At 48.3% G+C, this 26,403-nt stretch overlaps 2 protein-coding genes across 2 annotated transcripts; one reads left to right on the forward strand and one right to left on the reverse strand.

The window, feature by feature from the left end:
- Positions 1–1,529: 1,529 nt before the first annotated feature.
- On the forward strand, positions 1,530–18,527 carry mybbp1a (MYB binding protein (P160) 1a; the record flags this gene model as incomplete). The annotated part of the gene is made up of 27 exons (XM_084437761.1): positions 1,530–1,700; positions 2,713–2,808; positions 2,988–3,071; positions 3,186–3,260; positions 3,468–3,575; positions 4,060–4,250; positions 4,597–4,764; positions 5,837–5,954; positions 7,413–7,702; positions 8,507–8,617; positions 8,731–8,856; positions 9,208–9,414; positions 10,129–10,237; positions 10,397–10,484; positions 10,779–10,945; positions 12,147–12,266; positions 12,639–12,806; positions 13,030–13,203; positions 13,902–14,062; positions 14,302–14,436; positions 14,959–15,034; positions 15,427–15,558; positions 15,694–15,762; positions 16,122–16,235; positions 16,481–16,582; positions 16,750–16,874; positions 17,655–18,527. The coding sequence occupies 27 exons, from the start codon at positions 1,530–1,532 to the stop codon at positions 18,166–18,168; spliced, it is 3,999 nt and encodes a 1,332-aa protein (XP_084293887.1). The 3' UTR covers positions 18,169–18,527.
- Positions 18,528–18,939: 412 nt separating this feature from the next.
- Positions 18,940–24,296, reverse strand: LOC311314563 (thread biopolymer filament subunit alpha; the record flags this gene model as incomplete). The annotated part of the gene is made up of 10 exons (XM_084444980.1): positions 18,940–19,044; positions 19,176–19,444; positions 19,534–19,640; positions 19,840–19,953; positions 20,171–20,296; positions 21,172–21,348; positions 22,102–22,197; positions 22,384–22,444; positions 22,815–23,026; positions 23,724–24,296. 10 exons carry the CDS (start codon positions 24,294–24,296, stop codon positions 19,025–19,027), a joined length of 1,755 nt encoding a protein of 584 aa, XP_084301106.1. The 3' UTR covers positions 18,940–19,024.
- Between the last annotated feature and the right edge of the window lie 2,107 nt (positions 24,297–26,403).

Consider the following 26,403-nt stretch of genomic DNA (forward strand, 5'->3'; position numbering starts at 1 on the left):
TGGGTAGCGCATCCTGTCAGCTAGGAAATGTCTATCAGAATGTCCCAAGGAATGTCACTCAAAGCTCTCATTACACAGCCATGGCGATAAAAGTGGAACAACTATGTGTGTTGCATGAAACTATGTGTTGAGAGTCGGATGGAGTTGTAATTTTGAATTCCCACTTTTTATTGCTGAATAAAAAGAAGTCTCTTGCTTATGCAGCTCTCCAGAAGCATTACACGTTTATAACTTAGATTAATCTACTCTGTACCCTCAGAATAATGATTTAAAGATGAGTCATCTGGCCAATAATTTCAAAATATAATTCATAAAGGAAGTTGGATATTGAAAGTAGGTTCTCTTACCTTGTCCTTTCTTTCATATCCTGCAGACTTTCCCTCTGGATATTGTAGGGGTGCGACCTATGTCCATCCCCCAATGCTCTCTGTAAAGTGCAGTGTATTGCCTCTGTGTATGAAATGCGCTATGCAAATAAAGTTTGATTTGATTTGAGGAATGCATACTGAACTTCAATATCACAACATGCAAGGTAAGCAATAAGATCATCGGACGGGATCAGGAGCCACCCAGCAGCATCCATACAGTAAAGAAGGCTTCACAAATAGCTGAAGACGCCACACACACCCTCCATACATACTAGGCTACTGTACAAGTCCTTGTTCGCATGTAGCCTACAGCTCCTTGCCCCTCAGAACCAGGAAGGCCACGTCTAGTTTTGTACCTACCTCCAGGGAAATGGTCTGGCCAACATGCCTCCGCCGTTACTGGCCAACACTGACCCTGGTACACATTTAGGCACGCACGCACACACACACACACACACACACACACACACACACACACACACACACACACACACACACACACACACAAGCACTATGCACTGTAGCATAGTAATAATAATAATAATAATAACAGTGCACTATTATTATCAGTATTATTATTATTATTATTAATAATAATAATAATATTAATATTATCGTTATTATAATTATTATTGTTATTATTACTATTATTATTATTATTATTATTGTAACATTATTACTGCCCCTAGCTTTTATTTTATTCTAGAACCTTTTTAATCCTTTGTGTTAGTCTGTAGGCCTATGTGTAATTGATATTCTGTGTAGCCTAATAGATATTCTGTTTCTGTTGGAAATGTCTTAAGTGTTGTATATGTAGGCTACTACTGATAAATACTGCTGAATTTGAATTGAATTTATTTGAAATGTGTGCCATTAAGTAAATCTCATACATCCATGCAGCATAGGCCTACCGCACACATGTCATTAATAGCTATCTTATGAATATGCATATGTTTCTGCTTATATTTATATTAGTATATTGTTCATGTTTTGTATTTTACCTTTATCCTTCATTTTTATAGGAAATTGGAAAGTTATTAATAAAAGTAGCAGTTGCCTAAATCGAAACTTCCGCTACGCACCGGAACCAATCTCTCCAGGGGTCACGCACGCTTCTCTCCCTAACCAGCTTCACATGGCAACATGCATGCTTCTCCAGACATGGGGGAGATAGAGAATGAACCAGTGCGTCCCAAAGTCACCGATGCCAAGGGCATTCTCAAACAGAACCGAGAGTTCCTTGACTTTTTCTGGGACATCGCTAAACCCGAACAGGAAATACGCTTGAAGGCTATTGAAAATCTCATAGAGTATCTGAAAAAAAGCGAGAAGGTGGGTCTCACAGCTAGCTAGCTGCTGGCTAGTCTGTTACTATTCATTGATTGCTTCTATCCTTGACGTGCAATATTCGTCTGTAGCTAGCACTAAGTTAGTTAAAGCTACTACGGCTATAAAAGAAACCCCCTGTGCGACTTCATCTATCTAGCATTAGCTATAGAGATGGTTATTTGCTAGGTTAGCTCAGCAAGCCAGGCTCACATAGCTGTGCTAGCCAACGTTAGCTAGGTTCATTAATTTATCTTACCTGGCCACGTGTGTTTACTGTAGTTTACTGTAACATGTGGAGGGTTTTTGGCGTGGCATACGTCCTGACAGTTCACATCCTCAGCTGCCAAAATGTAGCATACATACAATCATTCTGAATAGCCAACACAGTTTAACTAACTACTAGCTAACTAATAGTTAAGGCTTTCACAGCAGTGACAGTGCACCAGACCTGATATCTAATATTGACAATATTAATATAACTGTCGTGGCATTTAACAATAAAGCAATGACAACTAAACACAAATTTTGAACTTTTATTTTTGGTTCTCTGCTTTCTGTCTCCCAATTTCTGCTTAGCAGCTATACCCAGTTTACTCATTCATTAGGAGCCTGTCTGCTTAGTGCTTATTGTATTATTATACAACAAGCACTACAATAATTATTATACAATATTATATAATACACTTAAATATCCTATTAAGGCCTACCATATAGACAACGTCTCTGTAACTATTTATCTACTCTACTGCTAGTCACGTCTCTCTTATGTAGTATTTAGCCCATGTTTATTGCTCTGCAAATGTTCTTAGACAATAGACTTAAACATTTTACAGGAGCTTGCTCGATTTTCTCGTTGAGAGAGGTCAGGAAATAATTTGTACAGCTTTTTACAATTTTTCCATTTTATGTCCATCCCCCCTTTGCTTTCTGTATTCAAATTGTGTTGCCTCTGAATGAAATGTGCTATACAAATAAAGTTTGATTTGATAATGTATCTGTCTCCCTTGTACTCCAGCCAGATGAGGTGAAGTACACCCTGAAGAGACTGGTAGATGGACTGGCACACACCAGGGAGGTTGTCCGTCCAGGGTTCAGCTTGGCTTTGGGACAGGTACGTAAACTCTTCACCTGTACAGGATCTCATTCCAAATGTCATTCTCACATTGTACTGTCACAGTCACATGATATAACCACTTATCATCATCAGTGATAAAGCAGTTGTGTATTACAACCTGTGTGCTCAAAGCAAATCAATGTTAAGCTGCTGTCGATGCGTGTTTTGATTCTTAGGTTCTGAGTGTGTTCGAGGAGATCCCTCTGCATACGGCTCTAGATCAAATCAAAGACAAGCACAACCTGAAGACCGTTAAGAAGGTAAACATTTGAGTTCCGGTTTAATTTGCACAACAGTAGTTCTAAAACACAATAGCAGTTGTCAAAACCTCATGAACTATCTGACCTTTTTTTTTTTGTGGTTTTTATTGACAGAAACTTATCAGAAATGCTGCATTCGGCAACTTCTTTGGCGTGCTCGCCCTGTCGCAGTCTGCACGGCTCCACAAAGTAAGTGTGTATTACATACTGTACGAAATTGAAGCTGGGCTTGTGATGGGCCCTAGTCTACAGAGCTACAGTATGGTCATAATAATAATAATAATAATAATAATTGAATTTGCCTGTTGGGTATTCCTAGTCTTAGCTGTGTATCTGCCTTCCGACATGCGTGTACGTGCCTTGAGTGACGTGGCTGTCGGTCTGTGTGTATGACAGGAGCCGCAGGTGGTGTTGGAGTGTGTCCAGCTGCTCCAGAGTCTCTCCCAGTATAGAGAACATCTCAGGGACCTGCCCAACAAGACCATGGTGGACATCCTGTCTGAGGTGACGTGACTAGAGGCGATTGCTCTGTGGTCACATCCTTACTTTGGTCACATCCTTACTTTGGTCACATCCTTACTTTGGTCACATCTTGCTCTCTCATAGCTTTGAATTTCCATTCAACCCAAACCATCAGCCCCTACGTTCCTCTGTTGTTATAAATGTAGCATTTCTTGTTTATTGATTTGTGTGAAAGTGTGTGTGTGTGTGTGTGTGTGTGTGTGTGTGTGTAAATGTATGTTGTGTAAATGTGTGTGTGTAACTGTATGCTGTGTGTGTGTGTCTAAGTGTAAGTAAATGTATTTTGTGTGTAAATGTGTGTGTGTGTAAATGTATGTTATGTGTAAATGTGTGTGTGTAACTGTATGCTGTGTGTGTGTGTGTCTGTGTGTGTGTAAGTGTAAGTGTAAGTAAATGTATTTTGAGTGTAAATATGTGTGTGTGTAAATGTATGTTATGTGTAAATGTGTGTGTTTGTTGCGTGTAGACCCCCGAGGAGGTGTTTGAGGAGGTGCTGCTGGGAGCCCTCCAGAGTGACCTGTCCTCGGCCTTCAACACCCCCGAGCAACTGCAGCTCCTCCTGGTGGCCATGCAGAGGTTCCCCCAGGCCCTGAAGCCCAAAAAGCTGAAGAAGCTGCTGGGATCGTCCATCATCATCACCCCGGACAACGTTCCCAAGTGAGTGCGCCAGCGTGACCTCGACCGGCGAAAAAAACACAGGCTTTTATCAAAGTGCCAGGGTATGTTTTGATCACATGACTGAACTGGTGCCTATGGAATGTGCACGCACAAGATGCACACTGAAGATGATGTGTGAGTGCATATGCAGAAAATAAAGCTTAGGAGATTGTCTAGTTAAAGATACCGTGGTCAGTGTTGTGTGGACGAGGATGATGACAAACCTGTGTGCTCCTCCCCCTCCTCCTTCTCTTCCTCATCCTCTTCCCCCACCTCCTTCTCCTCTTCCTCCTCTTCCTCTACCTACTCCTCCTCCACCTCCTCCTCCTCCCCCTCTCTCTCCCAGGCTGGTGGAGGTGATGAAGACGGCGGCTCGCTCGGTGAAGAAGGACCGTCTCCTCCCGGCCGTGGCTCTGGACCTGCTGCAGGTGTCCCTGAGAGAGGACAGCTTCCAGCTCTTCTGGGCCGAGACCATCATCAACGGCTTGCTGAAGGACCAGCCTGGGCCCTGCCAGTGAGCACACACACACACACACACACACACACACACCCTTAGCAGACACTATCACACACACACACACCTTTAGCAGACACTATCACACACACACACACACACACACAAACACACACACACACACACCCTTAGCAGACACTACCACACACGCACACACACACACACACACACACACACACACCTTTAGCAGACACTATCACACACACACACACACACCATTAGCAGACACCATCACACACACACACGCACACACACACACCTTTAGCAGACAATATCACACACGCACACACACACACACACACACCCACCCTTAGCAGACACTATCACATACACACACTCACTCACTCACACACACACACACACACACACACACACACACACACACATACCCTTAGCAGACACTATCACACACACACACACTCACTCACTCACACACACACACACACCCTTAGCAGACACTATCACACACACACGCAAAGAAAATAATTTCAAATCAAATCTAACTTTATTTGTAATTTCGACCCCACCGATCTCTGTCGCGGTCTTGTATCCATGGGTGTCATATTTATAGTTAAATAACCCAAACCACCAGTGCCTCCCAGCATCCTCAGAGAAATCTACGACTCTGTGAAGAAGACTTATTAACTCATGATGTCTCTCTCTGACTGCTCTCCAGTTACTAACTCATGATGTGTCTCACTCTGAATGTGCTCTCCAGTTACTAACTCATGATGTGTGTCTCTCTCTCTGACTGTGCTCTCCAGTTACTAACTCATGATGTGTGTCTCTCTCTCTGACTGTGCTCTCCAGTTACTAACTCATGATGTGTCTCTCTTTGACTGCGCTCCAGTTACTAACTCATGATGTGTGTCTCTCTCTCTGACTGTGCTCTCCAGTTACTAACTCATGATGTGTGTCTCTCTCTCTGACTGTGCTCTCCAGTTACTAACTCATGATGTGTCTCTCTCTGACTGTGCTCTCCAGTTACTAACTCATGATGTGTGTCTCTCTCTCTGACTGTGCTCTCCAGTTACTAACTCATGATGTCTCTCTCTCTGACTGTCCCCTCAAGCTACCTGAGCTACCGTCTCCTGGGCAGTGCCCTGCCCCTGCTGTCCCTGGCCCAGCTCAAGCAGGTGCTGTGTGGGGACGTGATGAGGCACTACGGGGAACACGTGGTCTCTGCTCAGGTGGGCCCCCCGCCTCCGGACATGCACAGGAAACACACAGGCTAATAATGAACTCAGCGGCGAGGGGGACATGGCTAGGGGGACATGGCTAGGGGGACATGGCTAGTGGGACATGGCTAGCGGGACATGGCTAGCGGGACATGGCTAGCGGGACATGGCTAGCGGGACATGGCTTGGGGGACATGGCTAGCGGGACATGGCTAGTGGGACATGGCTAGGGGGACATGGCTAGGGGGACATGGCTAGGGGGACATGGCTAGGGGGACATGGCTAGGGGGACATGGCTAGGGGGACATGGCTAGGGGGACATGGCTAGCGGGACATGGCTAGGGGGACATGGCTAGCGGGACATGGCTAGGGGGACATGGCTAGGGGGACATGGCTAGCGGGACATGGCTAGCGGGACATGGCTAGCGGGACATGGCTAGGGGGACATGGCTAGGGGGACATGGCTAGGGGGACATGGCTAGGGGGACATGGCTAGCGGGACATGGCTAGCGGGACATGGCTTGGGGGACATGGCTTGGGGGACATGGCTAGGGGGACATGGCTAGGGGGACATGGCTAGGGGGACATGGCTTGGGGGACATGGCTTGGGGGACATGGCTTGGGGGACATGGCTTGGGGGACATGGCTAGGGGGACACAAGGGTATCAATATGCCAGTTCAGCTGACTCTCTCTGGGGAAGTTTTCTGAATATAGTCATTACCTCAGGTCAGCTGTGTTGTTATTACTGGGTTTGGTTTTGTTGATTATGGACCAACAACCTGAACCCACTATAACTGGGCTGCGCCTATGATGGCGGCACAGCCTGTGGTGTATTGGCAATATACTACTGAGTTATTGCTTCATTAACTCGCTTCCATGAACTACCACTCCTACTGTAATAAATGTAGTGTGGATAGGAGTTGATATTGGTATTAATATGCTAATTGGGATGCCTCCACTCTGAGGTGTACGGCTTCACTACAGGGATACAACTAGACATGGGACAGTAGGAAGATTTCACATCTAGATTATAGTGACCAAAATTATCATGGTTATCAGTATTATCGTGGTATTGTTAAAATGTGTTGAAGATGTTAAAAACTACTGAAACACACTCAAATCATTTCACCAAGATTTACATTGAAAACCAGATTTTCTTTTTTTTTTGCAGCACTATGCACTTTTTGTTTGCATGAACATTAAAATAATGTGGCTTTGAGACTGTTGCTAACTTTGGTTGATGCTACACAGTATTTACAGTGAGTTTTTCAAAGCACGGGAATCAAACACGGTTTTAATGATCATTTCATCGCGATATATGTAATCGGATTTTATCGTGGTTTATCATTATACCGGTTATCGTTACATCCCTAGATACAACCATGACCTTTTATTCGCTCAAGTCAGGCATGTTGTTAAGGTGTTACTTACCGGGTTTGTTTGTTGATTACGAACCGCGTCCCACCCAGCTCCCGGACCGCTTCAAGTTCGCCCCGGAGATGGAGACCTACGTGGGTGACTTCCTCCGCGACTGCGACGACGTGGAAAAGCAGCTGGCCGTCATGACGGGCTTCTCCCTGCTGACCAACCAGGGCTACCCGGTGGTGCCCTCCACCTGGCGCGTGGTGCAGCACCTGCGGGCGGACGCGCTGCGGCGCTACGTGGACTGGCTCAAGTGCTTGTTCCTGCAGCCCCAGATGGACGGCTGCCTGGACTTCAGCACCCGCCGGCAGAAGGGGAACCAGGACGGGGGAGTCCAGTGAGTGGGTCGGCCCGGAGCGGGTCATGTCGGGGAACGGCGTGGAGTAGTAGTCGTAAAACGTTATTTTGTCCCCGAGCGATAAGCAATAAGCAAAATCACGATGCGCAATAAACACACAAATCAAAGAACAGAGCTTAACTAAAAAAAAACACGATTTACCAAACCAAGCGTGTGTGAGACGAGCTAGTTTCACCTTCTGCTATTGGAGTTTAGTAGTGTGATTGTTGAGGGCGTGAAGGAGTGTCTGGATCTGTTGGTTTTATGTTCCGGCCCCTCTAGAAGGAACTGCTCTTTTTGGGACACACAGAACGTCTAGAAGTAGAACTGCTCTGTAGTGTTGGCTTGGTTCACCTCAGTGCTGCCGTCTGTTCGGGAAATAAATAAGCGTTGGCTTTAGTTTTTAGCTGTAGTTTTGCTTTTATGGCTCTGGATCCGACAGAATGTGGACAAATCCCTCTTGAGTGTTTCTCTCTACAGGAAAGGGCTGCATATTCTCTCACTCTTTCTCTCTCTCTCTCTCTCTCTCTCTGCAGGAAAGAAAGCTGGAGAGAGAAAGAGATTGAGAGAATACGCAGCTCTCTCCTGTAGAGGGTCTGACGTTCTCTACAGGAAAGAGAGCTACGTATTCTGACCGTCTCTCTCCCCCTCTCGTATTCTGACCGTCTCTCTCTCTCTCTCGTATTCTGACCGTCTCTCTCTCTCTCTCGTATTCTGACCGTCTCTCTCTCTCTCTCGCGTGTGTTCTGACTGGTCACTCTCTCTCGCGCGCGTGTGTTCTGACTGGTCTCTCTCTCTGTACAGGAAGGAGAGCTGCGTGTTCCGTCTGAGGCGGTGGATCATCCCGCGTCTCACCTCCATCGTGGACAACCACCAGGCGCAGAGGGACGAGGACCTGGTCATGGACATCGCCAGGTGACGAGCGACACCGTATTTGACCACCGCTGAACTATTGTCAAGGCATCTGTTAGCATCCAGGTGTATTTAGCATAGAAGCTAACGCACTGTCGCGTCGTCCGCGGTGGCAGGTTTGTCTTTTTCCACGCGTTCTTCAACACCAAGAAGGCCACCCCAGACATACCGGAGACAGAAGACTCCCTGTCGGTACCGCTGGATGACAAAACCCGACAAATCCTCGTCAACGCCTTCTTTGGGTGAGATATGGCTTGTCTCTTTCTCAGTAAATTAACTCAGAGTAAATTAACTCAGAGCAGTCTAATCAAAAGAATCACATGGAAGTATGCCATTATCATTATGCACATTTTCTATGGACATTTATCATTTCACTATCGGGGTACCCAAACCATTACTCTCTCACACACGCGCACGAGCGTACGTACACACACACACACACACACACACAACCAGTTCTTGGCTGGCTCTTTTATTTTTACTACTCTGCACCCAATGTTCATCCTTGCTGTGATTTCTGTTGCCGAAACATTCATCCATCCATCCATCTACCCATCCACCTCACTCCTTAACCTCCACCCCCACCCCCTCAGAGTCCTCCAGCACATGAACCACCTGCCGGCGCTGGGCGACTCCCCCGAGGCCGAGGCCCTGAACCAGAAGCACATCCAGGGCGTGACGGCCGACGGCAGCATGTGGATCCAGCGCCTGGTCCAGTACGCCGCCGACCTGCTGGGCCGGCCCGACCACGCCCACAGCACCCAGCCCTTCACCCCCGAGCAGAGGCAGGCCTGGGACAGGTAGGCAGACGACCGGGCTGGCACACCGTGGGGGGTAGTTGATTGTGGGGGGGGGGGGCGGGGTATTATTTTTATTTTTATATCGTTTTAACTTTTTGTTTCAGTTTGTTGAATTTCAGTTTAGTTTTAATTAGTTTTTAAAGCTGATTTGCTAGTTTAGTTTAGTTTTTATTTTTTGATAATGCTTAGTTTTAGTTTAGTTTTTATTAATTTCAGTATTAGTTGTTTTTTTTCTGCGCTAGCCTCCTGAGACCATCCTGATCTCGTGAGCTCATGTTGTTTCACTCTGTGCAAAACAAACCATCTGGCGAACGTCAGATTACCTCTGCACAGGGGCTCAGCTAAAGAAATAATGAAGGATAGATTTCATATCCACCCAAAATATTAGGCTTATGTATGGAATGAAAAAGACTAAAACTAAGGACATTTTCTCTACAATTTTAGTTTATTTTAGTTAGTTTTGTAAACACACAATACAGTTTTAGTTAGTTATCGTTTTTTCACACCTAGTTTTAGTTTTTTAGTTAGTTTTCGTTAACTATAATAACCTTGGTGGGAACAGGAGAGGGTTAGAGGGTGATAAGTGTACTGCCAAAGCTTTGCTAGCTATGTTATAAATACTGACATCAGAGAAACTTGGATGTGACAGACGTTCAGAGAACCGCGGCGTGTACCGACAATGCCTCAACGTTTTTCTCCTCTGCCCTCCTCTAGCATGCGGGCGTCTGTGGCGACTCTGATGAAGAAAGCCAAGAAAGGACAAACGCCGGAGACAAACGCCTTCCAGCAGCTGTTCCTGCTGGTCGGAATCCACCTCTTCAAGGTGAGCTAAACAAACGAGCCACCTGTTCAAGGTGATCGAAACAACCACCTTTTTCAAGGAGCACACGATGAAACGGCCCCACTTGAATGCAGAGAATGGCTTTGGAGAGAGAGCTTTTGTTTTCGTTTTGTGACGGTCGTGGTTTTGCGGTGTTAAAAGGCTCCAGATGATCTGGTGGACCTGATGAAGGACTTGAAGAACTGCATGGAGAAAGCCCACGAGAGGAAGTCCAAGAGGAAGAAGACAGGTAGAGCGACAGGTTTCTACCCGACACAGGCGTCATATCATGAATAATCAGAATAGCAATGGAACGTTTCATTTTGAACGAATGCAGCTTCACAATACTTCTGAGCTAAAGTACATTACAAAAAGCGTCCCTGTCAACTCTAAAGATAGACAATCGCCAGTTTCGGCATGAATGGACAGAGAAGTATCATTTTTATAGCTGTGGATATAGTGGACATGCAAGTATCCAGCCTCCTGACCCACCCTTTTGACCTCTCCCCCCCTCCCCCTCCCCCGCCCCGTACCCCTGCTCCAGCTGCAGCGGATGGCGAGGAGGCGGAGCCCCACTGGGCGGAGGTGGTGGTGGACATCCTGCTGTCCCTGCTATCCCGGCCTAGTCGCCACATCCGCCAGGTCTGCAAGACGGTGTTCGCCGGCATCTGCCCCCACCTCACCGCCCGGGCGCTCAACGCCATCCTGGACGTAAGTGGCCGAGGTGTCCAGCGGGGACGAACGCTCGCGGATAGTACTTCCTGTTCGGGGTTTGTCTTCTGGCAGAGGCTGTGAGGGCAGCGATCCTCTGGCTCTAATGTGGTCCTTATACTGCAGACAGGGGACGGCGAGGGTAACACTGGCTGTGTTAATATAGAAGCCTGGTCTTAGGCCTGTGTTACACTAATGCGTATTTGCACGGCTACGTATTCCAACGTAGCATTTTGGGCACAGCGCAAACAAAGCAGCTCCGAGTTTCCAAGGCGTCCTGATTCAAGGGCCGTTTTTGCCGGGATAGTGTAATCGCTAGGCGCAAACAGAGGGAAATGCGAATATGTGAATATGCGTTAGTGTAATCCAGGGACCTGTGGTCACCGGACAACTTATTAGCTTCTTTTTCACGCAATATCAGCTGTGTTTAGACCTCAGGAGCGGCCCTGTTTTAATAAAAGATTCAGAGGAGGCTCGCCTTAACTAAAACATTTAATCAGTACAGTCCACCTGTCCTTGGCAGGTATTATTAGCAGTTTATATGGATCGCTCCTAGCATCCTTAAATAGCTTGGTAGTACTTATGCGTGCACCTCTGTACCACTTTGGGAACTGGCTTCTCTACCAGCGGGAACACAAAGTTTTTTCACACTTAATCAAGATAGTTTTATACAGGAATCCAAACCCTGTAGAGTAAGAGACTATATATTGAGTAAATACTGTTGCTTCGGCTCTTTCTGATTCATCACCAGGAATTCTGCTTCACCTAACCCAGGGTGTTCTAGTCGTTGTGTTGTAAGTTATCCCCACCCTAGGGGCGCCTGCACTGCTAAAGGATTATTATAAAATGTTTAAAAAGCATCCAGCCTTAACTGTTATTTCCAGGCCCAGGCCCTCAGGGGCTGCCTTATAGAGCTCAACAGTGACTGCCCATCTTTTTTTGGGCTTCAATTCAGGAAGTATATATCGCCTACATTCACTCCACTGACGTTTCCAAACCTAGGCCGATTGGTGGAGAAGGCATGACAATATTCAACGAACTGCAAGGATATACCGTTATGACTGTGTGAGACGCCATACAGCCATGCCGTCCAGTAACTAACCAGAGTACTTAGTGTGTCTCTCAGTTTGTTGTTGGTTGACCTCAGTGGTGGTGAATGTTTCTGGTTAATGCGATTCGTTTGAATGTTTTTGGACCGAAGGTTCTGGACCCAGACGGGGACGAGGAGGACGGCGCCGTGGTGGTGACCGACGACAAAGACGCAGACAAAACCAAGAAGAAAGGAAAAGCTGACAAAGGAGACGAGGACCAGGAGATGGAGGTCAGAAACCTTTCACGTCTCTGTCTGGAGATAATGGTGGTGTTCGGTGTCGGCATGTTTGGCGTTTTGGCTACGTTCACATCGCAAGCCTTAGGGCTCAATTCAGTTTGATTGCTCAGATATGATGTTTTGTTTGGCTGTTCACACTGAGGTCGCATTGCAAAACATCTAATGTGTATCTGATTTAGGACCACGTGTGGAAGTGGCCCAAATGTGATTTAAAAATATCAGATTCCATGTGATTTGTGCTGTTCACACTGTCATGAAAATAAACAAACCTGAGTCACATATGAGCAGAGAAATCGGATTAACGGTGATGTCAGTGTAACTGAACGCAAACGCCAACGTTCTGTGTAATTTTCCTTCTCCAAGGAGGAGTCTGATGCATCAGATGATGACTCTGATGATGATGATGATGATGATGATGAGGGGGAAGAGGAGGAGGGGCTGGAGGAAGATGAAGCCATGGAGGGGACCGCGGAGGTGGACCAGAACTTCCGCCTAGAGCTGATGAAGGTCCTGCAGAACCAGAACGCCTTGGTAGGTTCTCTCATTGCCACTCGGCAGAACCGACGCCGTTTTGTTCCTCCATGCTAGTTCTCCATGGTGTCCGTCTGGAGAAGTGTCTGACTAGCGAAGATTACGGTTAGCTCTGACAGACCAACGCTACCATTTCAGGGATTATTATTATTTATGAAAGAGCTGTAGGCTGTAAGCTAAGTGCGTCGTTTGCAGAGATGCTGAGTTTGACCTCTGACCCCAGGCCACCGAGGAGGACGGCAGCGATGAAGACGAGCTGGACGACGAGGCCATGTTGAAGCTGGACGACAGCATCGCAGCGCTCTTCTCGGAGCAGAAGAAGAGGACTCAGGCCAAGAAAGACGAGAAGGAGCGGCTACGCAAGGAGAAGGGCCTGGTCAGGGACTTCAGGATCAAGGTACACCACGCGGGGGCGCGCCTCCTCGCGCTCTTCCTCGTCTAGTTGGCGAGTAGAAACGTATCGTCTGAACCCATCCTCCCCAGAGTAAAGGATAACTTCCTACAAAATACGACCTAGCTGTGTGGGTTTGGCCGTTCTAACCCTCATGCTGTGTTGTTCTTGCTTAAGCACTAGATTAAGCTCTTACTTTAGAGCTGGCGCTGTTTACAATGGTTAATGAGCTCTAGGGCGCTATAGAGACGAGAGCTGTGTTCCAAGCGCTTTTTAATGCTACACCGCCATGAGCTCTAGGCTTTTTTGCAGTTGAAAAACGTTTTTTTTAGGCTACTTTTAGGGAACTTTTTAGGCTAGAGCGCAGGCTGTAAAAGACTGTTCTGATGATGACAAACTGCAGAGACGGCGAATGTTAGCACTAGCTATCTTAACCAGGCTAGTTAGTCTGCAAAAACACAACACTTGTTGCTGATGTAGCCTAGCCAGCTCTCAACTCCAGCTCTAGTGCGCTCTAAGAAGCTGTAAGCTTGGTGCTGTTCTGCTTGTCGGTGGACACACCCTCAGTCACGTACTTAGAATGCACTTGTGAGTTCTGAGGAGTAGTAGCACACTGACTACCTACGTCAAATGCAATTATTGTAAGTGGCTTCGGATAAAAGCGTCTGCTAAATGACTAATGTAAGGTTGTAATGTCGATCCAGGTGCTGGACCTGGTGGAGGTGTTCCTGGCCAAGCAGGGCGCCAGCCCCCTGGTGCTGGGCATGGTGGAGCCCCTGCTGGGCATCATCGAGAGCTGCATCCAGAGCTCCGACAGCGACCAGCAGGAGCAGGACTTCCTCCGCAGGGCCGCCGACATCTTCAAGTACGACCCGCGCAGGCGCTAACGAGTCACACGCACACACATACACACATGCACACACACACACACACATACACGCGCATATAACAGGCTTTGATACGCAGCCATGTCCCTCCCGTCACACGGATAAACCGAGGCCTACACACACACACAAAACACACACACACACACATACCGGTGTTTAGACGCAGACGGTCATCATTGTGAGCGGGCAGTAACATTAGCATCCTCCCACTCCACAGGAACCAGCTGTGTCGGGCCAAGCAGTACTGCAAGACCCTCGGCGACAGACAGGGGGAGCTCCACGACCTGCTGGAGAGACTAGTGACCAAAGCCCAGAGACTGTCCGACTCCTCCGTCTCACTCTACTTCTTCAGGTGAGACGACCAGACAGGCTTAACAACACTAGCGGCTACCAAAGACTCTCAGACCGGCAGGGCTGCCCCCTGAAAGTCAACGAGTCGAATCATCAGTCGGAGACCCTCAAGTCAACCGAGATTCTTGAAGTCGAGGAGTCGGTTTTTTTGCTCCACTGTGAAGATCAGGGTGCCTACGGCTGCTGGAAATGCTTGAAAATGCTTGAATTTCAATGTGGAGTTTTCAAGGTTTGAAACGTTCTTGAATTTTGTATAAAGTACTGGAAACTCCTTGAAACTGTAATAACTTGGCTACTTTCATAATAAATTGCTATCTGACAGAATTTGTTTTAGAATAAATCGGAGAGACTTTTTTCGTCCTAATTGCTTTCACACAAAATGAAGACGAGTCCTCTCTGAGTGTGTGATTTCCGTCCACAATCAGAATAGCGTACCAAAACCAGACAACCGTATCAGTTTAATCCCCACTGGGAAAATCCTACAGTAGTTCCAACCTCACGCTGTCTCTCCTGTGTGTCCCAGTGCGTCTGTCTACCTGGTCAAAGTGCTCAGAGGCAAAGTTCCCGACGCAGCAGACAAAAAGGCACCAGATGTTGAGGTAAGCATTACACACACATCACCTCACATTACACACACATCACCTCACATTACACACGCATCACCTCACATTACACACACATCACCTCACATTACACACACATTACACACACATCACCTCACATTACACACTCATCACCTTACACTACACACTCATCACCTCACATTACACACACATCACCTCACATTACACACTCGTCACCTCACAGTTTCTCTGTCTCACTTTTATACTTTTGTAACATTCTCTAGTTTCTGAATTGGTTTATTTGCAATGTGTGCAACATGCATCAACGTGGAAGTCAGTATTCTCAAGGGTGGGGGTTGGGGGTGCATATCTAAAGCACTTGCACGGTGCTACTCAACAAACCTGTCCCCTGGTGTTTGCGATTCCAGCTGCGCTTCATGGGGGACGTGGATGTGACGAGGGTGACGGCCATCTTCAAAGAGGCCCTCGGCTCCTTCATGACGCGCAGGAAGAGCCCTCTGTCGGGACAGATGTTCACGGACCTCTTCACGCGCTTCCCCGTGAGTCGCCTCCTCCGGATCTACACACGTCTCACGTTTATTCTCCCTCCGTTGTCTCATAACTGAATCGTCTTCATAATGTGACTTCCTCGGTTTAAAAACCCGGGGTTTGTTTGTGTTGTCCGTCCCCCGCAGGTCCTGTGCGTGAACCTTCTGGACACGGCGGTGGAGAACATCACAGCCGGGGTCAGGGAACACCAGCAGGTAAACTCACCCTCCCATGCCGGAGGAAGGATGGACATGGAAAGGAAGTATTTCCTAATGGAACTGTAGCTCAATCCATCCGGCTCGTCTAAGCTTTTTCACGAATGTTGTACCTAGATAATCAGTGATGGGGAGTGGCAGCCTGTAGATTGTGTCACTGATTTCCTCTCTCCTGGGTTTGTTTTAGAGTTCCTCCTGTGGTTCTGATGTTCTCTGGTTTGTTCTGGTTCCCTAGGGCCAGGCCTGTGGTTCTGATGTTCTCTGGTTTGTTCTGGTTCCCCAGGGCCAGGCCTGTGGTTCTGATGTTCTCTGGCCTGGCCTGTGGTTCTGATGTTCTCTGGTTTGTTTTGGTTCCCCAGGGCCAGGCCTGTGCCATGGTTCTGCGGGCGCTGCAGAGCAGGGAGGTCCAGCAGCTGTTGGCGGGCGCCGCCTGGACAGAGCTGTGCAGCAAAGCCGTGGAGCAGCTGACGAAGGTAGGAATCAAACACACACACACACACCTCAACCACACACACACACGCCTCAAACAGACACACACACACCTCAACCACACATCCCTCAACCACACACACCTCAACCACACACACACCTCAATCACACACACACACCTCATACCCCCAACACTCACACCACTTCTCATCAAGCAGCGGTTGGCTTGCTTGTCTGGTTGAGATTGCCTGTGTCGTGTTCTGACGATGTCGATGTCCGACCCGTTCAGAGTCTGGAGCTGGCGGTCCAGAGTAAGAGCAAGGTGGTCCAGGAGAAGGTGGTCAAATCCCTGGACGTCTGCCTCTTCCTGGTCAAAAACATCAACCAGCAGGTAGGAACCAAACAACAACACCTAAACATTGTTTCTTTAAGTAGGCAGATTTTTGTGTGTTGATACAAAACATGACGTGGTTCATGATGACACATTATTAATCACAAAGCATGATGTTGTCCATGAGTCACTCTGAATCTCCCGGTCTCTCTCCCGGTCTCTTCCAGAAGCTGGCGGTGGACCTGGGCCCTCTAGAGGGCGTGCTCCGGTCCATGACACAGGTGCTGGGCTTCAGGAAGACGGGCCAGCTGGAGGACACGTACTGGGCCGTCATGAAGCACTTCGGAGTCACGTGAGTAACAATGGCCACCCTGTACCCCTGAACCACCACGCTACTGAGAACAGGGATGACAGAACACTCAGGTTCGCTGAGCACCGTTTGTCTTCTCAACCAGTGGTTCTCAACCTTTTTCAATACTGTACCCTTTGAAATATTATTTTCAGCTAAGTACCCTGAACAGCGCAAAAAAAAAAGCCTATAAAGAGATACAATAGAGCAATACTAGAACGCCACAAAGTTATTATAGTTAACGAAAACTAACACAAAAAAACAAAACTACTTAGATTTTTTTTTTTTTACTGTAATATAAAAAAAACAGCTTAAAAAAAACAATAACTTAATCTGAATTGTGTTTACAAAACTAACTAAAATAAAATTATTGAGAAATTTTCTTTTATACATAAGCCTAGTAATTTGGGTGGATATGAAATCTATCTATGAAATCTATTTATTTTTTAGCTGTGCCCCTGCGCAGAAGTAACCTGACGTGTGCCAGGTGGTTTGTTTCACATGGAGTGAAATAACATGAGATCAGGATGGTCTCACGAGGCTAGCGCAGAAAAAAACAAGCTAATACTGAGACTAAAAACTAAACCAAAACTAAGCATTTTCAAATAAATTAAAACTTAACTAGTAAACCTGCTTTAGAAACAAATTAAAACTAAAGTGAAATTGAAAACAAAAAGTTAAAACGATATAAAAAATACAAAAAAACTATTAAAAAAAGAAACGATTATAACCACACCATCCGTAAACATGATCTTGTCTGATTTTCTCACTCGTTTTTAATAGGAAGCCCAAAATTGAGAAGCAAAAGAAAACCGTCGCGGAACAAGGCCAACAAAACGTCCTGAAGAAGAAGAAAGGCTTCCTCCCCGACACCAAGAAACGCAAAAACCGCAAGAAGCAGGTGCCCGTCTCTGAGATGGGAGCAACAGACACCACGACCGGCTCTGAGACTACAGAGGGAGGACAGGGCAAGAAGAAGAACAAGAAGAGGAACAAAAAGAGGAAACAGCCAGGGGGAGGGGGAGAGGCACCCACACCCAGCCCGGCCAAGAAGGCCAAGTCACAGCCTCCACCCGCACCCAGCCCGGCCAAGAAGGCCAAGTCACAGCCTCCACCCGCACCCAGCCCGGCCAAGAAGGCCAAGTCACAGCCTCCACCCGCACCCAGCCCGGCCAAGAAGGTCAAGTCACAGCCTCTACAGAGCCCGGCCAAGAAGGCCAAGTCACAGCCTCCAGCCAACAAGGCACCTAAGAAGAAGAAGAAAGCGCAGCAGGGAGGTGGAGGAGCAGCTGAATAAGGAGGCCAGTAGAGCGCGCCGTGACCGCAGTCCAGTTCTTTACCCCACTTCTACACGTTTCTACACTCACTTTTTCCTCTTTAGAAAAGTTTCTGTTTTTTTTTTTTAAAACATTCAGTACTTTTTTAATCTACCAGAGCGAGCGAGTGAGCCGAGAGAATCAGACCACAGTCTGTGTCTGTGTGTACAGAAGATGGACGTAGTGCTCTGGTTTTGTACGTTGCTCTGTGAAGAGCTGTAGATATCCTTTTGATACAAAGGCTTGGAGGAAGGAGAGAGATTTGTGTTGTACGTCAGCTTGTCCTCTTTGTAACCTGTGCGGCTGTTTTAACCTGGTGTACTTACCACAGTACCACATACTGTATGTGTGTGTCAATGTTTCAAAGTCCTCATGGGAATTTGCCTTAAACATTAAATGTCATCACATGTCAAAGGGGTCTTGGATCACTAAATTAATTAGTGTGTGGGTCTTATTTTGATAGCTGGCACACATGTTGGCGTTTCACACATTAAAACCATCTGTTTTCTAATCCAATCCAACTTTATTTATAGAGCACATTTAAAAACAACAGGGTTGACCAAGGTGCTTTACATCAAACAAACAGAAACAAAGGCAATATACTTGATGTGTATTATGGAGACAGTTAAATTTATGTTAGTTCAGATATGGATTATGGTACATAGTATTCCTTGGCTAGTAGCCTGTACTAGCAGAGAACAAAAGAAGAAAGAATATAGGACATTTGGGTGGTGCGGATGGTTGGATGGTGCAGATGTTTCCCATCTCGACCACGGTCTCCTAGCGAAGCGGCAGCTCCCTGCAGACTTGTCCGCCACATCGTCCGGCCGACGGTCCTCAGAACACGGTCGTAGAAACTGGAGGGGTGAGAATCACCATTTAGCACGATCAGGTCATGCACACAACTGCTTCTGATCTGCGTCTCATGTGCTACTAGGCCTCTATAAGGTGGCACTTCTAACACGTGGCGGTCTGGAGCTGTACTCACGCGCACTGCTGCTCAGGCTGGAGGACAAGTAGCTGCTGCCCCCTCCGAAAGAGCTGGCCACTAGGCCCATGCCGCCTCCAAAACCACCTCCAAAACCACCTCCGTAGCCAAAGCTGCCTCCGTAGCCGCCGGCCATTCCGTATCCGCCGCCGCCGCCACCACCACCACCACCACCGCCGCCGCCGCCACCTAGGGCCAGGCCTCCTCCTCCTCCTCCTCCACTGGCTGTCTTGGACATGTGCACGGTCACACCTCCTCCTGACTTGAGTCTAGAACATGAAAGACAACAGTGAGCCGGTGGTAGGAGGGACATACGACCAGATGAATACCCAAACAGGTTCTTTTGAACGGCGATCACCTGGTCTCTTCACTGTCCAGGAGTTTCTTGTATGCTGTGATCTCCACGTCCAGAGACATCTTACTGGCCAGGACCTCCTGGTACTCTTGACCGTAGTGGGTTATTTGCTGAGGGAAATAAAGGGATGGTTACTTTTTCAAAATAGGTCTGAAATATTCAAATAATTCAAGTCAACTGGACAGCGTGTGACGTGGCAGTGACCGACGCCTTCCCAGAAGAAGAAGTGTACCTTTAAATGTTTTTTTGTTTTTTTTTACAAAAATCTGATTTTAGCTACCTGACACTCAAGCCCGTAATGAGGCCTACCTTTCTAATGTCGTCCAGCTGGGACCTGAGCACCAGCACCTGTTCCAGGTACGTGTCCGTGTGGGAGCTGGAGCTGGACTCCGCTTCGTCAACATGAGACTCCAACTGGATGTTCTGCAACGGGTCATTCGCAATCACAGTCATGTGACCTCAGTTAATGACGCAGTGTGTATCTATCTTAGACACGAACCAAAGGAATGATGAGCAATGACATTCTTACAGGGATAGTATGTGATTCAACAGGCGCATAAGCAATGCGGAATACTTTGACCGTCACATCGCCTCACACTTCCACGCACGCCATTATCAGCTCTGCTGCGAGTCGTCTTACCAGGGTCTTGAGCCTGTCGATCTCCCTCTGCACAGAGTCGATCTGCAGTTTGTAGACGCGGAGTTCCTCCTTAGCCTGGGCCAAACTCTGGGTACTCGGCTGGGTGGAGATGGACATCATAGAGATCTGGAGATGACGCAAGGAGAGCGAGAGAGAATGTGAACTAGGGTAGAACCGGGAGAGAACCAGACCATTCACCAGATCAGTCCCTACCACATCATGAAGGCTGTGGCCTACGGCCGAAATGCAGAGCGCTTTTTTAACTTTTTAACTAGGTCTTTTTCCTAGATCATACGCCACTAAAATGAAATCTACTTAGTGGGCTTTGGAGTTGTGGGCTACTACTTCTCAGATCCATCATCGCCTTTCATCTCATCCTTCTGGATTCATTTAGAGAAGCCCCCGTGTGTGGAACGAGGCCAGACTGTTATGAACAGCTCAGCTGCAATACTAAAGGCTGCCACTGGGAGGAGAGATAGGATAGGAATAGCATGGAACTGAAGGCGCTGTTCTGTCTGTCCAAAACAATACAGACTGATGGGGAAGGATGGGGAGAAATATGGCAAAAAAGGCTCTGTGCTAGGGTTCTATGACAGGGAGTAAGGCGTGTTCTGTGGTAGGGTTCTATGTTTTGAGACACACATACAGGCATCCCCCCCCCCCCCCAAGACATCCATATTGTAGAAGCAATTTGTTTGCACCTCCGACCCATTAACTTATAATGGGCAAGTAGCCTGTGATGTCACTGTAGGCAAAATAATAGGGTTCTACAACAGGGAGAAAGGTGCAGTTGCCGATCTAGTTGCTGAACCAATAGAGCCAATAAAAGAAATGGGCTCTTGAGAGGCTGATGCAAGATGTAGCTAATTCAGGTTAGACGGTAGTAGGGGATACTGAAGGGCTACTGTAGGCTAGGCTACGTGTGTGATTTTTAAAAATGGTTTTCATGTCGAATCCATTTCCCCCTTGGGTATCAGTTGTTCACTCGTCTTTATACGTACGCTGTCCTGTACCGACAGCAGTGCGTCCTGCTTGCTGCGCTGGGCCAGGGCCTCGTAGTGGGCCTTGACGTCTGCGAGCGCGCTGGTCAGGTCCTGCGCCTGGGCGGTGTTGTCCACCGAGATGGAGAACGCCGACTTCACGCCGCCCGTCACGATGTTCCTCACTTCCTTCACCTTCTGGAAAGCGCACACATTGAGACGGGATCAACGGACGATTCTGGAGACACAAAGGACGCATTATCTTAATGTCCGTCTGCTCTCGTCTGGCGAGATGAAAACCAGTTTACAAATCGGTGCTCCACAGTGAATTACGACCTAAGCCTACATTACCATGGTAACATCTAGTTTTCCTCTAACGATACTAATTAGATTGTTGAAGCGTTGGTTGATGTATGAATGTCGTGTCTCTAAGCTATTTGTGATCTTATTTATACTAATCGTTTTTTTTTTTTAACATCAATATTTCCCTTCGTTTTGCGATGCAGATGCAGAGTCACGGAAGCAGAGACATAAATTCCTGATGTCAACAGTTTAGAATACCTAATTTTGCACTAATCATCTTGGGATTGTTTTAGTGTGTGTGCGTGTGTGTGTGTGTGCGTGCGTGTGTGCGCCCGCGCGTGTGTGCACGCGGGACTGAGGAGAGGAGCATCAGTGCGGCATTGAGTGCTGCCTCTTAGCCTGTCTGCATCTTCATAATTGATGAGGAGACATCTAAATGCAGCTAGCGCCGGAGCAGGTGGGCAGGGCCTCTGGGAGGAACGCGACTACACGAGCAGACCAGGAACCAGTAGTTGCAGAATACTAATTGAACTGAGGCCATCGCCGATACGCTTCCAGCGTTCGTTTCATTTAAGGGGTAAATGGTAATTTCAAGCCTTTACCGTAGAGGAGAGATGGTGCAGTGAAAGGGTTCTTTCATCCACTTACAGCATCGTACACCTGCTTAGAAAGAGTGATCTGATCTTCCATACCGCTGATGCTGGTCTGAAGCTCAAAGATGCTCAGGTAGAGATTATCCACCTCCTAGAACAGCACACAAATACACATTAGTGTAAGGTAAACAGGGGGGATCGGCCCACAGGGGGCCTATCCTTTCCGAAGTGGCAGTTTGATGTACTACAGTCCACTGGACCGGACACTAGTTTGATTAATTTGATGAATGATTTAGTTTAATTCTTTTATAATGGCGATTTCAGCATTAATCCAAACCTCTTTCAGTGTGGTCCAGTCCATCTCCAAAGACTTGGTCTGGGCCGACTCCTCTTCATATCTGTCAGCATTAAGACCAATTAGAGTCGAGAGATGAGCTGGATAACACCATGCACCAGCAGGCCCCTTGGAGCCCAACGGTGACATGCACACTATTCATCCGGTAGTATTTACCCAATTAGTGCACAAACGTCACATAATGGATTAGCTCAGTACTTTATCGTTGCCCGGGGGGAAATTACAGTTATTGCTGCAGTGCACAGAGGACAACAAAGAGGCGCAATGAAGACTAAATACAAATATTATTATTGCTACTAACTTGTACTATTATGTCTCTGTGCTCTGCCTGGTCTATCATGGGGTCTGTGCTATCGGCGTTGTGTATGAGGGGGGTTATTTCATATTATGGGCTCGCAAGCCCTTCCCACTACCTGGCGTGAATGTCGTCGATGACGCTCTTGTAGTGCTCGATCTCGGCGACGATGGCCTCCTTCGTGGTGGACAGGGTGTCGATCTGAGTCTTGTAGGTGCCGATGGCGGAGGTGAGGAGCACGGTGGTGCTGGCCGGCCCGCCCTGCTCGGGGTTGGTGAACATGGAGATCTTGGCCTTCAGCACGGCGTTCTGCTGCTCCAGGGAACGCGCCTGGCGGGGGAGAGAGAGAGAGACATCAGAGAGACCCCCTGCGGTGTGCTCTGTACACACACCGATTCAGATTTACACAGAACGTTGAGCCTCTAGAATCAGTATGCCGCTGACTAATACAGGGCATCCATATTCATGCATTGCTGTGCTTCTGGCCTGATTTTGTTTTGTATTTTGCAAATAGGCCCTTGTATTCTGCTAGGAATGTGTGTGAAGCCTTTTTAAGTCTTCATTTGAGGGACGAGTAATCGCAATCAATCAAAAACTAGTACAACAGTTCCTGGACACCACTTTCTCCCCTGCGTTGTGATTGCAGTGCAGGGAGAGTGGTCCAAAGCAAGCATGGATGGTGAAATACCCTGACGGGCCAGAGAGCAGACCAGGACCACAGAGGACCGGAGGACCAATTCCGCTGCTTGTTCGAGCAGTTGTCCAAATATTGGGTTTCGTTCATTTGTTTTTACAAGCACACGTACAAATATTGGAATGTCAAACAGCTCCTCGGCAAGCTAAGCTAATGTCGGGGTAAGACGGATGTCAAAATACTTCTGAAGGATGTCGAAGTACTCGCGGCCGCACAATGACTACTGGTCTCTATCTACCATGCCAATCCATACCATCCGGAGACCCCCGTGTGTGTGGTGCTAGTTCCAGCATCGTTGGTGAAGATGTGTGTGTGTGTGTGGGGGGGGGGTACCTTATCAATGAAGGTGGCGAACTTGTCGTTGAGCACCTGCAGCTCTTCTTTCTCCTTCAGGCGGGTGACCTGGACCGCGTCCAGGGAGGGCAGCGAGGGGTCGATGCTGGGCACGGGGCTGACGCCCGCGTCCACTGCCGCCGCCGCTGCTGCCGCGCTCAGGAAGGACGGGTTGAAGCCGTAGCCGCCGATCTTGAAGATGCGGCCGCCCAGACGGGCTCTGAGGGGCGCCGACCCGGCCCGGAGCGCCGCCCTGCTGGCGGCGCCGCCGCCCAAACCCAAACCCAGACCCCCTCCGCCGCCACCCATCCCGAGCCCTAGGCCTCCCCCCATCCCGAGCCCTTGGCCTCCCCCCATCCCGAACCCTCCTCTCAGGCCCAGCCCCAGCCCCGCACCTCCACCCATCCCTCCTCCTCCTCCCAGACCGAACGATCTAGAGAGAGCCATCCCTGCCCCTCCAGCACCGCCACCACCGCCGCCTCCTAGGCTTCTCCCAGAGAACAGCCGGTTGCTCCCGTAGGTGGCCCCGAACCTCACCGCCCCGCCGCTGATCCTCAGGTTAGTCTCCGCCATGACAGCCGGGAGCGCTCCTAGTCACGAACAGACCCTCTCCCAGCCTCTCCCGGGTCTTATATACACAGGCGCTCTGCCGACGTTCCATTCGCCGACGGGAATTACACCCCCGCAACGTGGGGGGAGGGGTGGGGGCTCATGGGGAGGCCGGCGTCTGGCCGACGGGCACGAGGCGCCACCCGTCAGCTGTGATTCTTCCCCAGAGCCCCTCAGGGGCCATCTGAAGACCGCCTCTCCAGGGGGCGTCGGCGCACGCTTACCTGGTCTCCTTCGTCGAATCGCCCGTCAAGCCTTTCCCGTTTTATCGCTGGGTGTAATTTTTTTTTTCTTTTTCCTCCCAGAGATCGGGAGTTCGGCTGACAGCTCGTCTCATAAATCATTCGGTGTTGCTTTTGCCGCCGAGGGGCAGGTGAATATTTTATCAGCGCTGCTCCGTCCCCTGGGACTCTTGGATGGTTCATGGACGGGGCCGGATGGTATGTGACACGCTGAAACAGAGCTATCGTACTCATGGAATTCAGGAGTTCAGGAACCGTTTATTTTCCCTCCAACCGAGTCCTCTTCTCCTCTGTTCTTACGTGTCTATGCCCTGAATTATGGACTTTTAAGTAAACATCAGACTCGAAACACATGCTTGGGTTACCTTCCGTGTAACTTTGCAGTGCAAAATCGGATCTGTTGGCAGAGTCAATACTGGAGCTCTATTGTCTCACCCCCCCCCACTCACCCACCCACCCCCCCCCCCCCTACAGGGACGCCTGCACAGCTGCACTGACAGCGCCACACTCGCAGTACAGCAGGAGCTGGAGACCTGCCAGAGACAAGGTCCCAATCCTCCGGGCTCCGTTTGAAGAGCCAATTAGGAACATGCTCTCCTGGCACCTGGCCAATAGGCCTGGAGACGCGCTAGGGAGTGACTGCTCCTGGCACGAAAGCCAATAAATTCTATCAGACTGGTACGTGCTGTCATAAGACTTCACCGACCAATGTGCTGGGAGGGATGGGAGGTGGGTGTGGCTTGGTCCCGTAGAGGCACGAGGTTCAGGTGGAGGTCAGGTGCTTTGAGAGGATACTGAAGTGAGAGCATCTCTGGGCTGGGCTCAGAACAGCTGGACTGCCCCTGCCAACGCTACCTGGTTTATGGGCTCAGAACAGTTGGACTGCCCCTGCCAACGCTACCTGGTTTATGAGCTCAGAACAGTTGGACTGCCCCTGCCAACGCTACCTGGTTTATGGGCTCAGAATGCCTGGACTGCCCCTGCCAACGCTACCTGGTTTATGGGCTCAGAACAGTTGGACTGCCCCTGCCAACGCTACCTGGTTTATGGGCTCAGAACAGTTGGACTGCCCCTGCCAACGCTACCTGGTTTATGAGCTCAGAACAGTTGGACTGCCCCTGCCAACGCTACCTGGTTTATGAGCTCAGAACAGTTGGACTGCCCCTGCCAACGCTACCTGGTTTATGGGCTCAGAACAGTTGGACTGCCCCTGCCAACGCTACCTGGTTTATGAGCTCAGAACAGCTGGACTGCCCCTGCCAACGCTACCTGGTTTATGAGCTCAGAACAGTTGGACTGCCCCTGCCAACGCTACCTGGTTTATGGGCTCAGAACAGTTGGACTGCCCCTGCCAACGCTACCTGGTTTATGAGCTCAGAACAGCTGGAGACTCTGGAGTCTCTGCCAAGACTTTCTAGACCTGGAAGCAGACGAAGAAGTAGTGAAATACTGGAGGACACACTAGTCTTCTCTGTGATTAATGCAACTAGAACATCTTTAAGGGGTCTAGGAAAACATTGACAACAAACTTGGCATGAATAGGCTATGAGAAAATGAAATATCAAAGAACATATTACATTTTGCAAGATTAGGCTACTAGTCATCATATTTAATGTAAATGAGAAGAATAAATCATGAATAAATCATTTTTTTCAATTATTCCCCATTTATTACATTTCAGAGGATACATCATAAATACTTAAAATATGTAGGGCTCAATTTCACCATCACCCAGACAGGGAGGTCATACCTGGAGATTGTGTTAAAGGAAGTAACACGTGCTACCTAAGGTGTATTAAAATACATCAGGGTGTACCTTCTCATTAACT

This window comes from Borostomias antarcticus (genome assembly GCF_949987555.1).
Source record: "Borostomias antarcticus genome assembly, chromosome: 1".
NCBI classification, from domain to species: Eukaryota; Metazoa; Chordata; class Actinopteri; order Stomiiformes; family Stomiidae; genus Borostomias; species Borostomias antarcticus.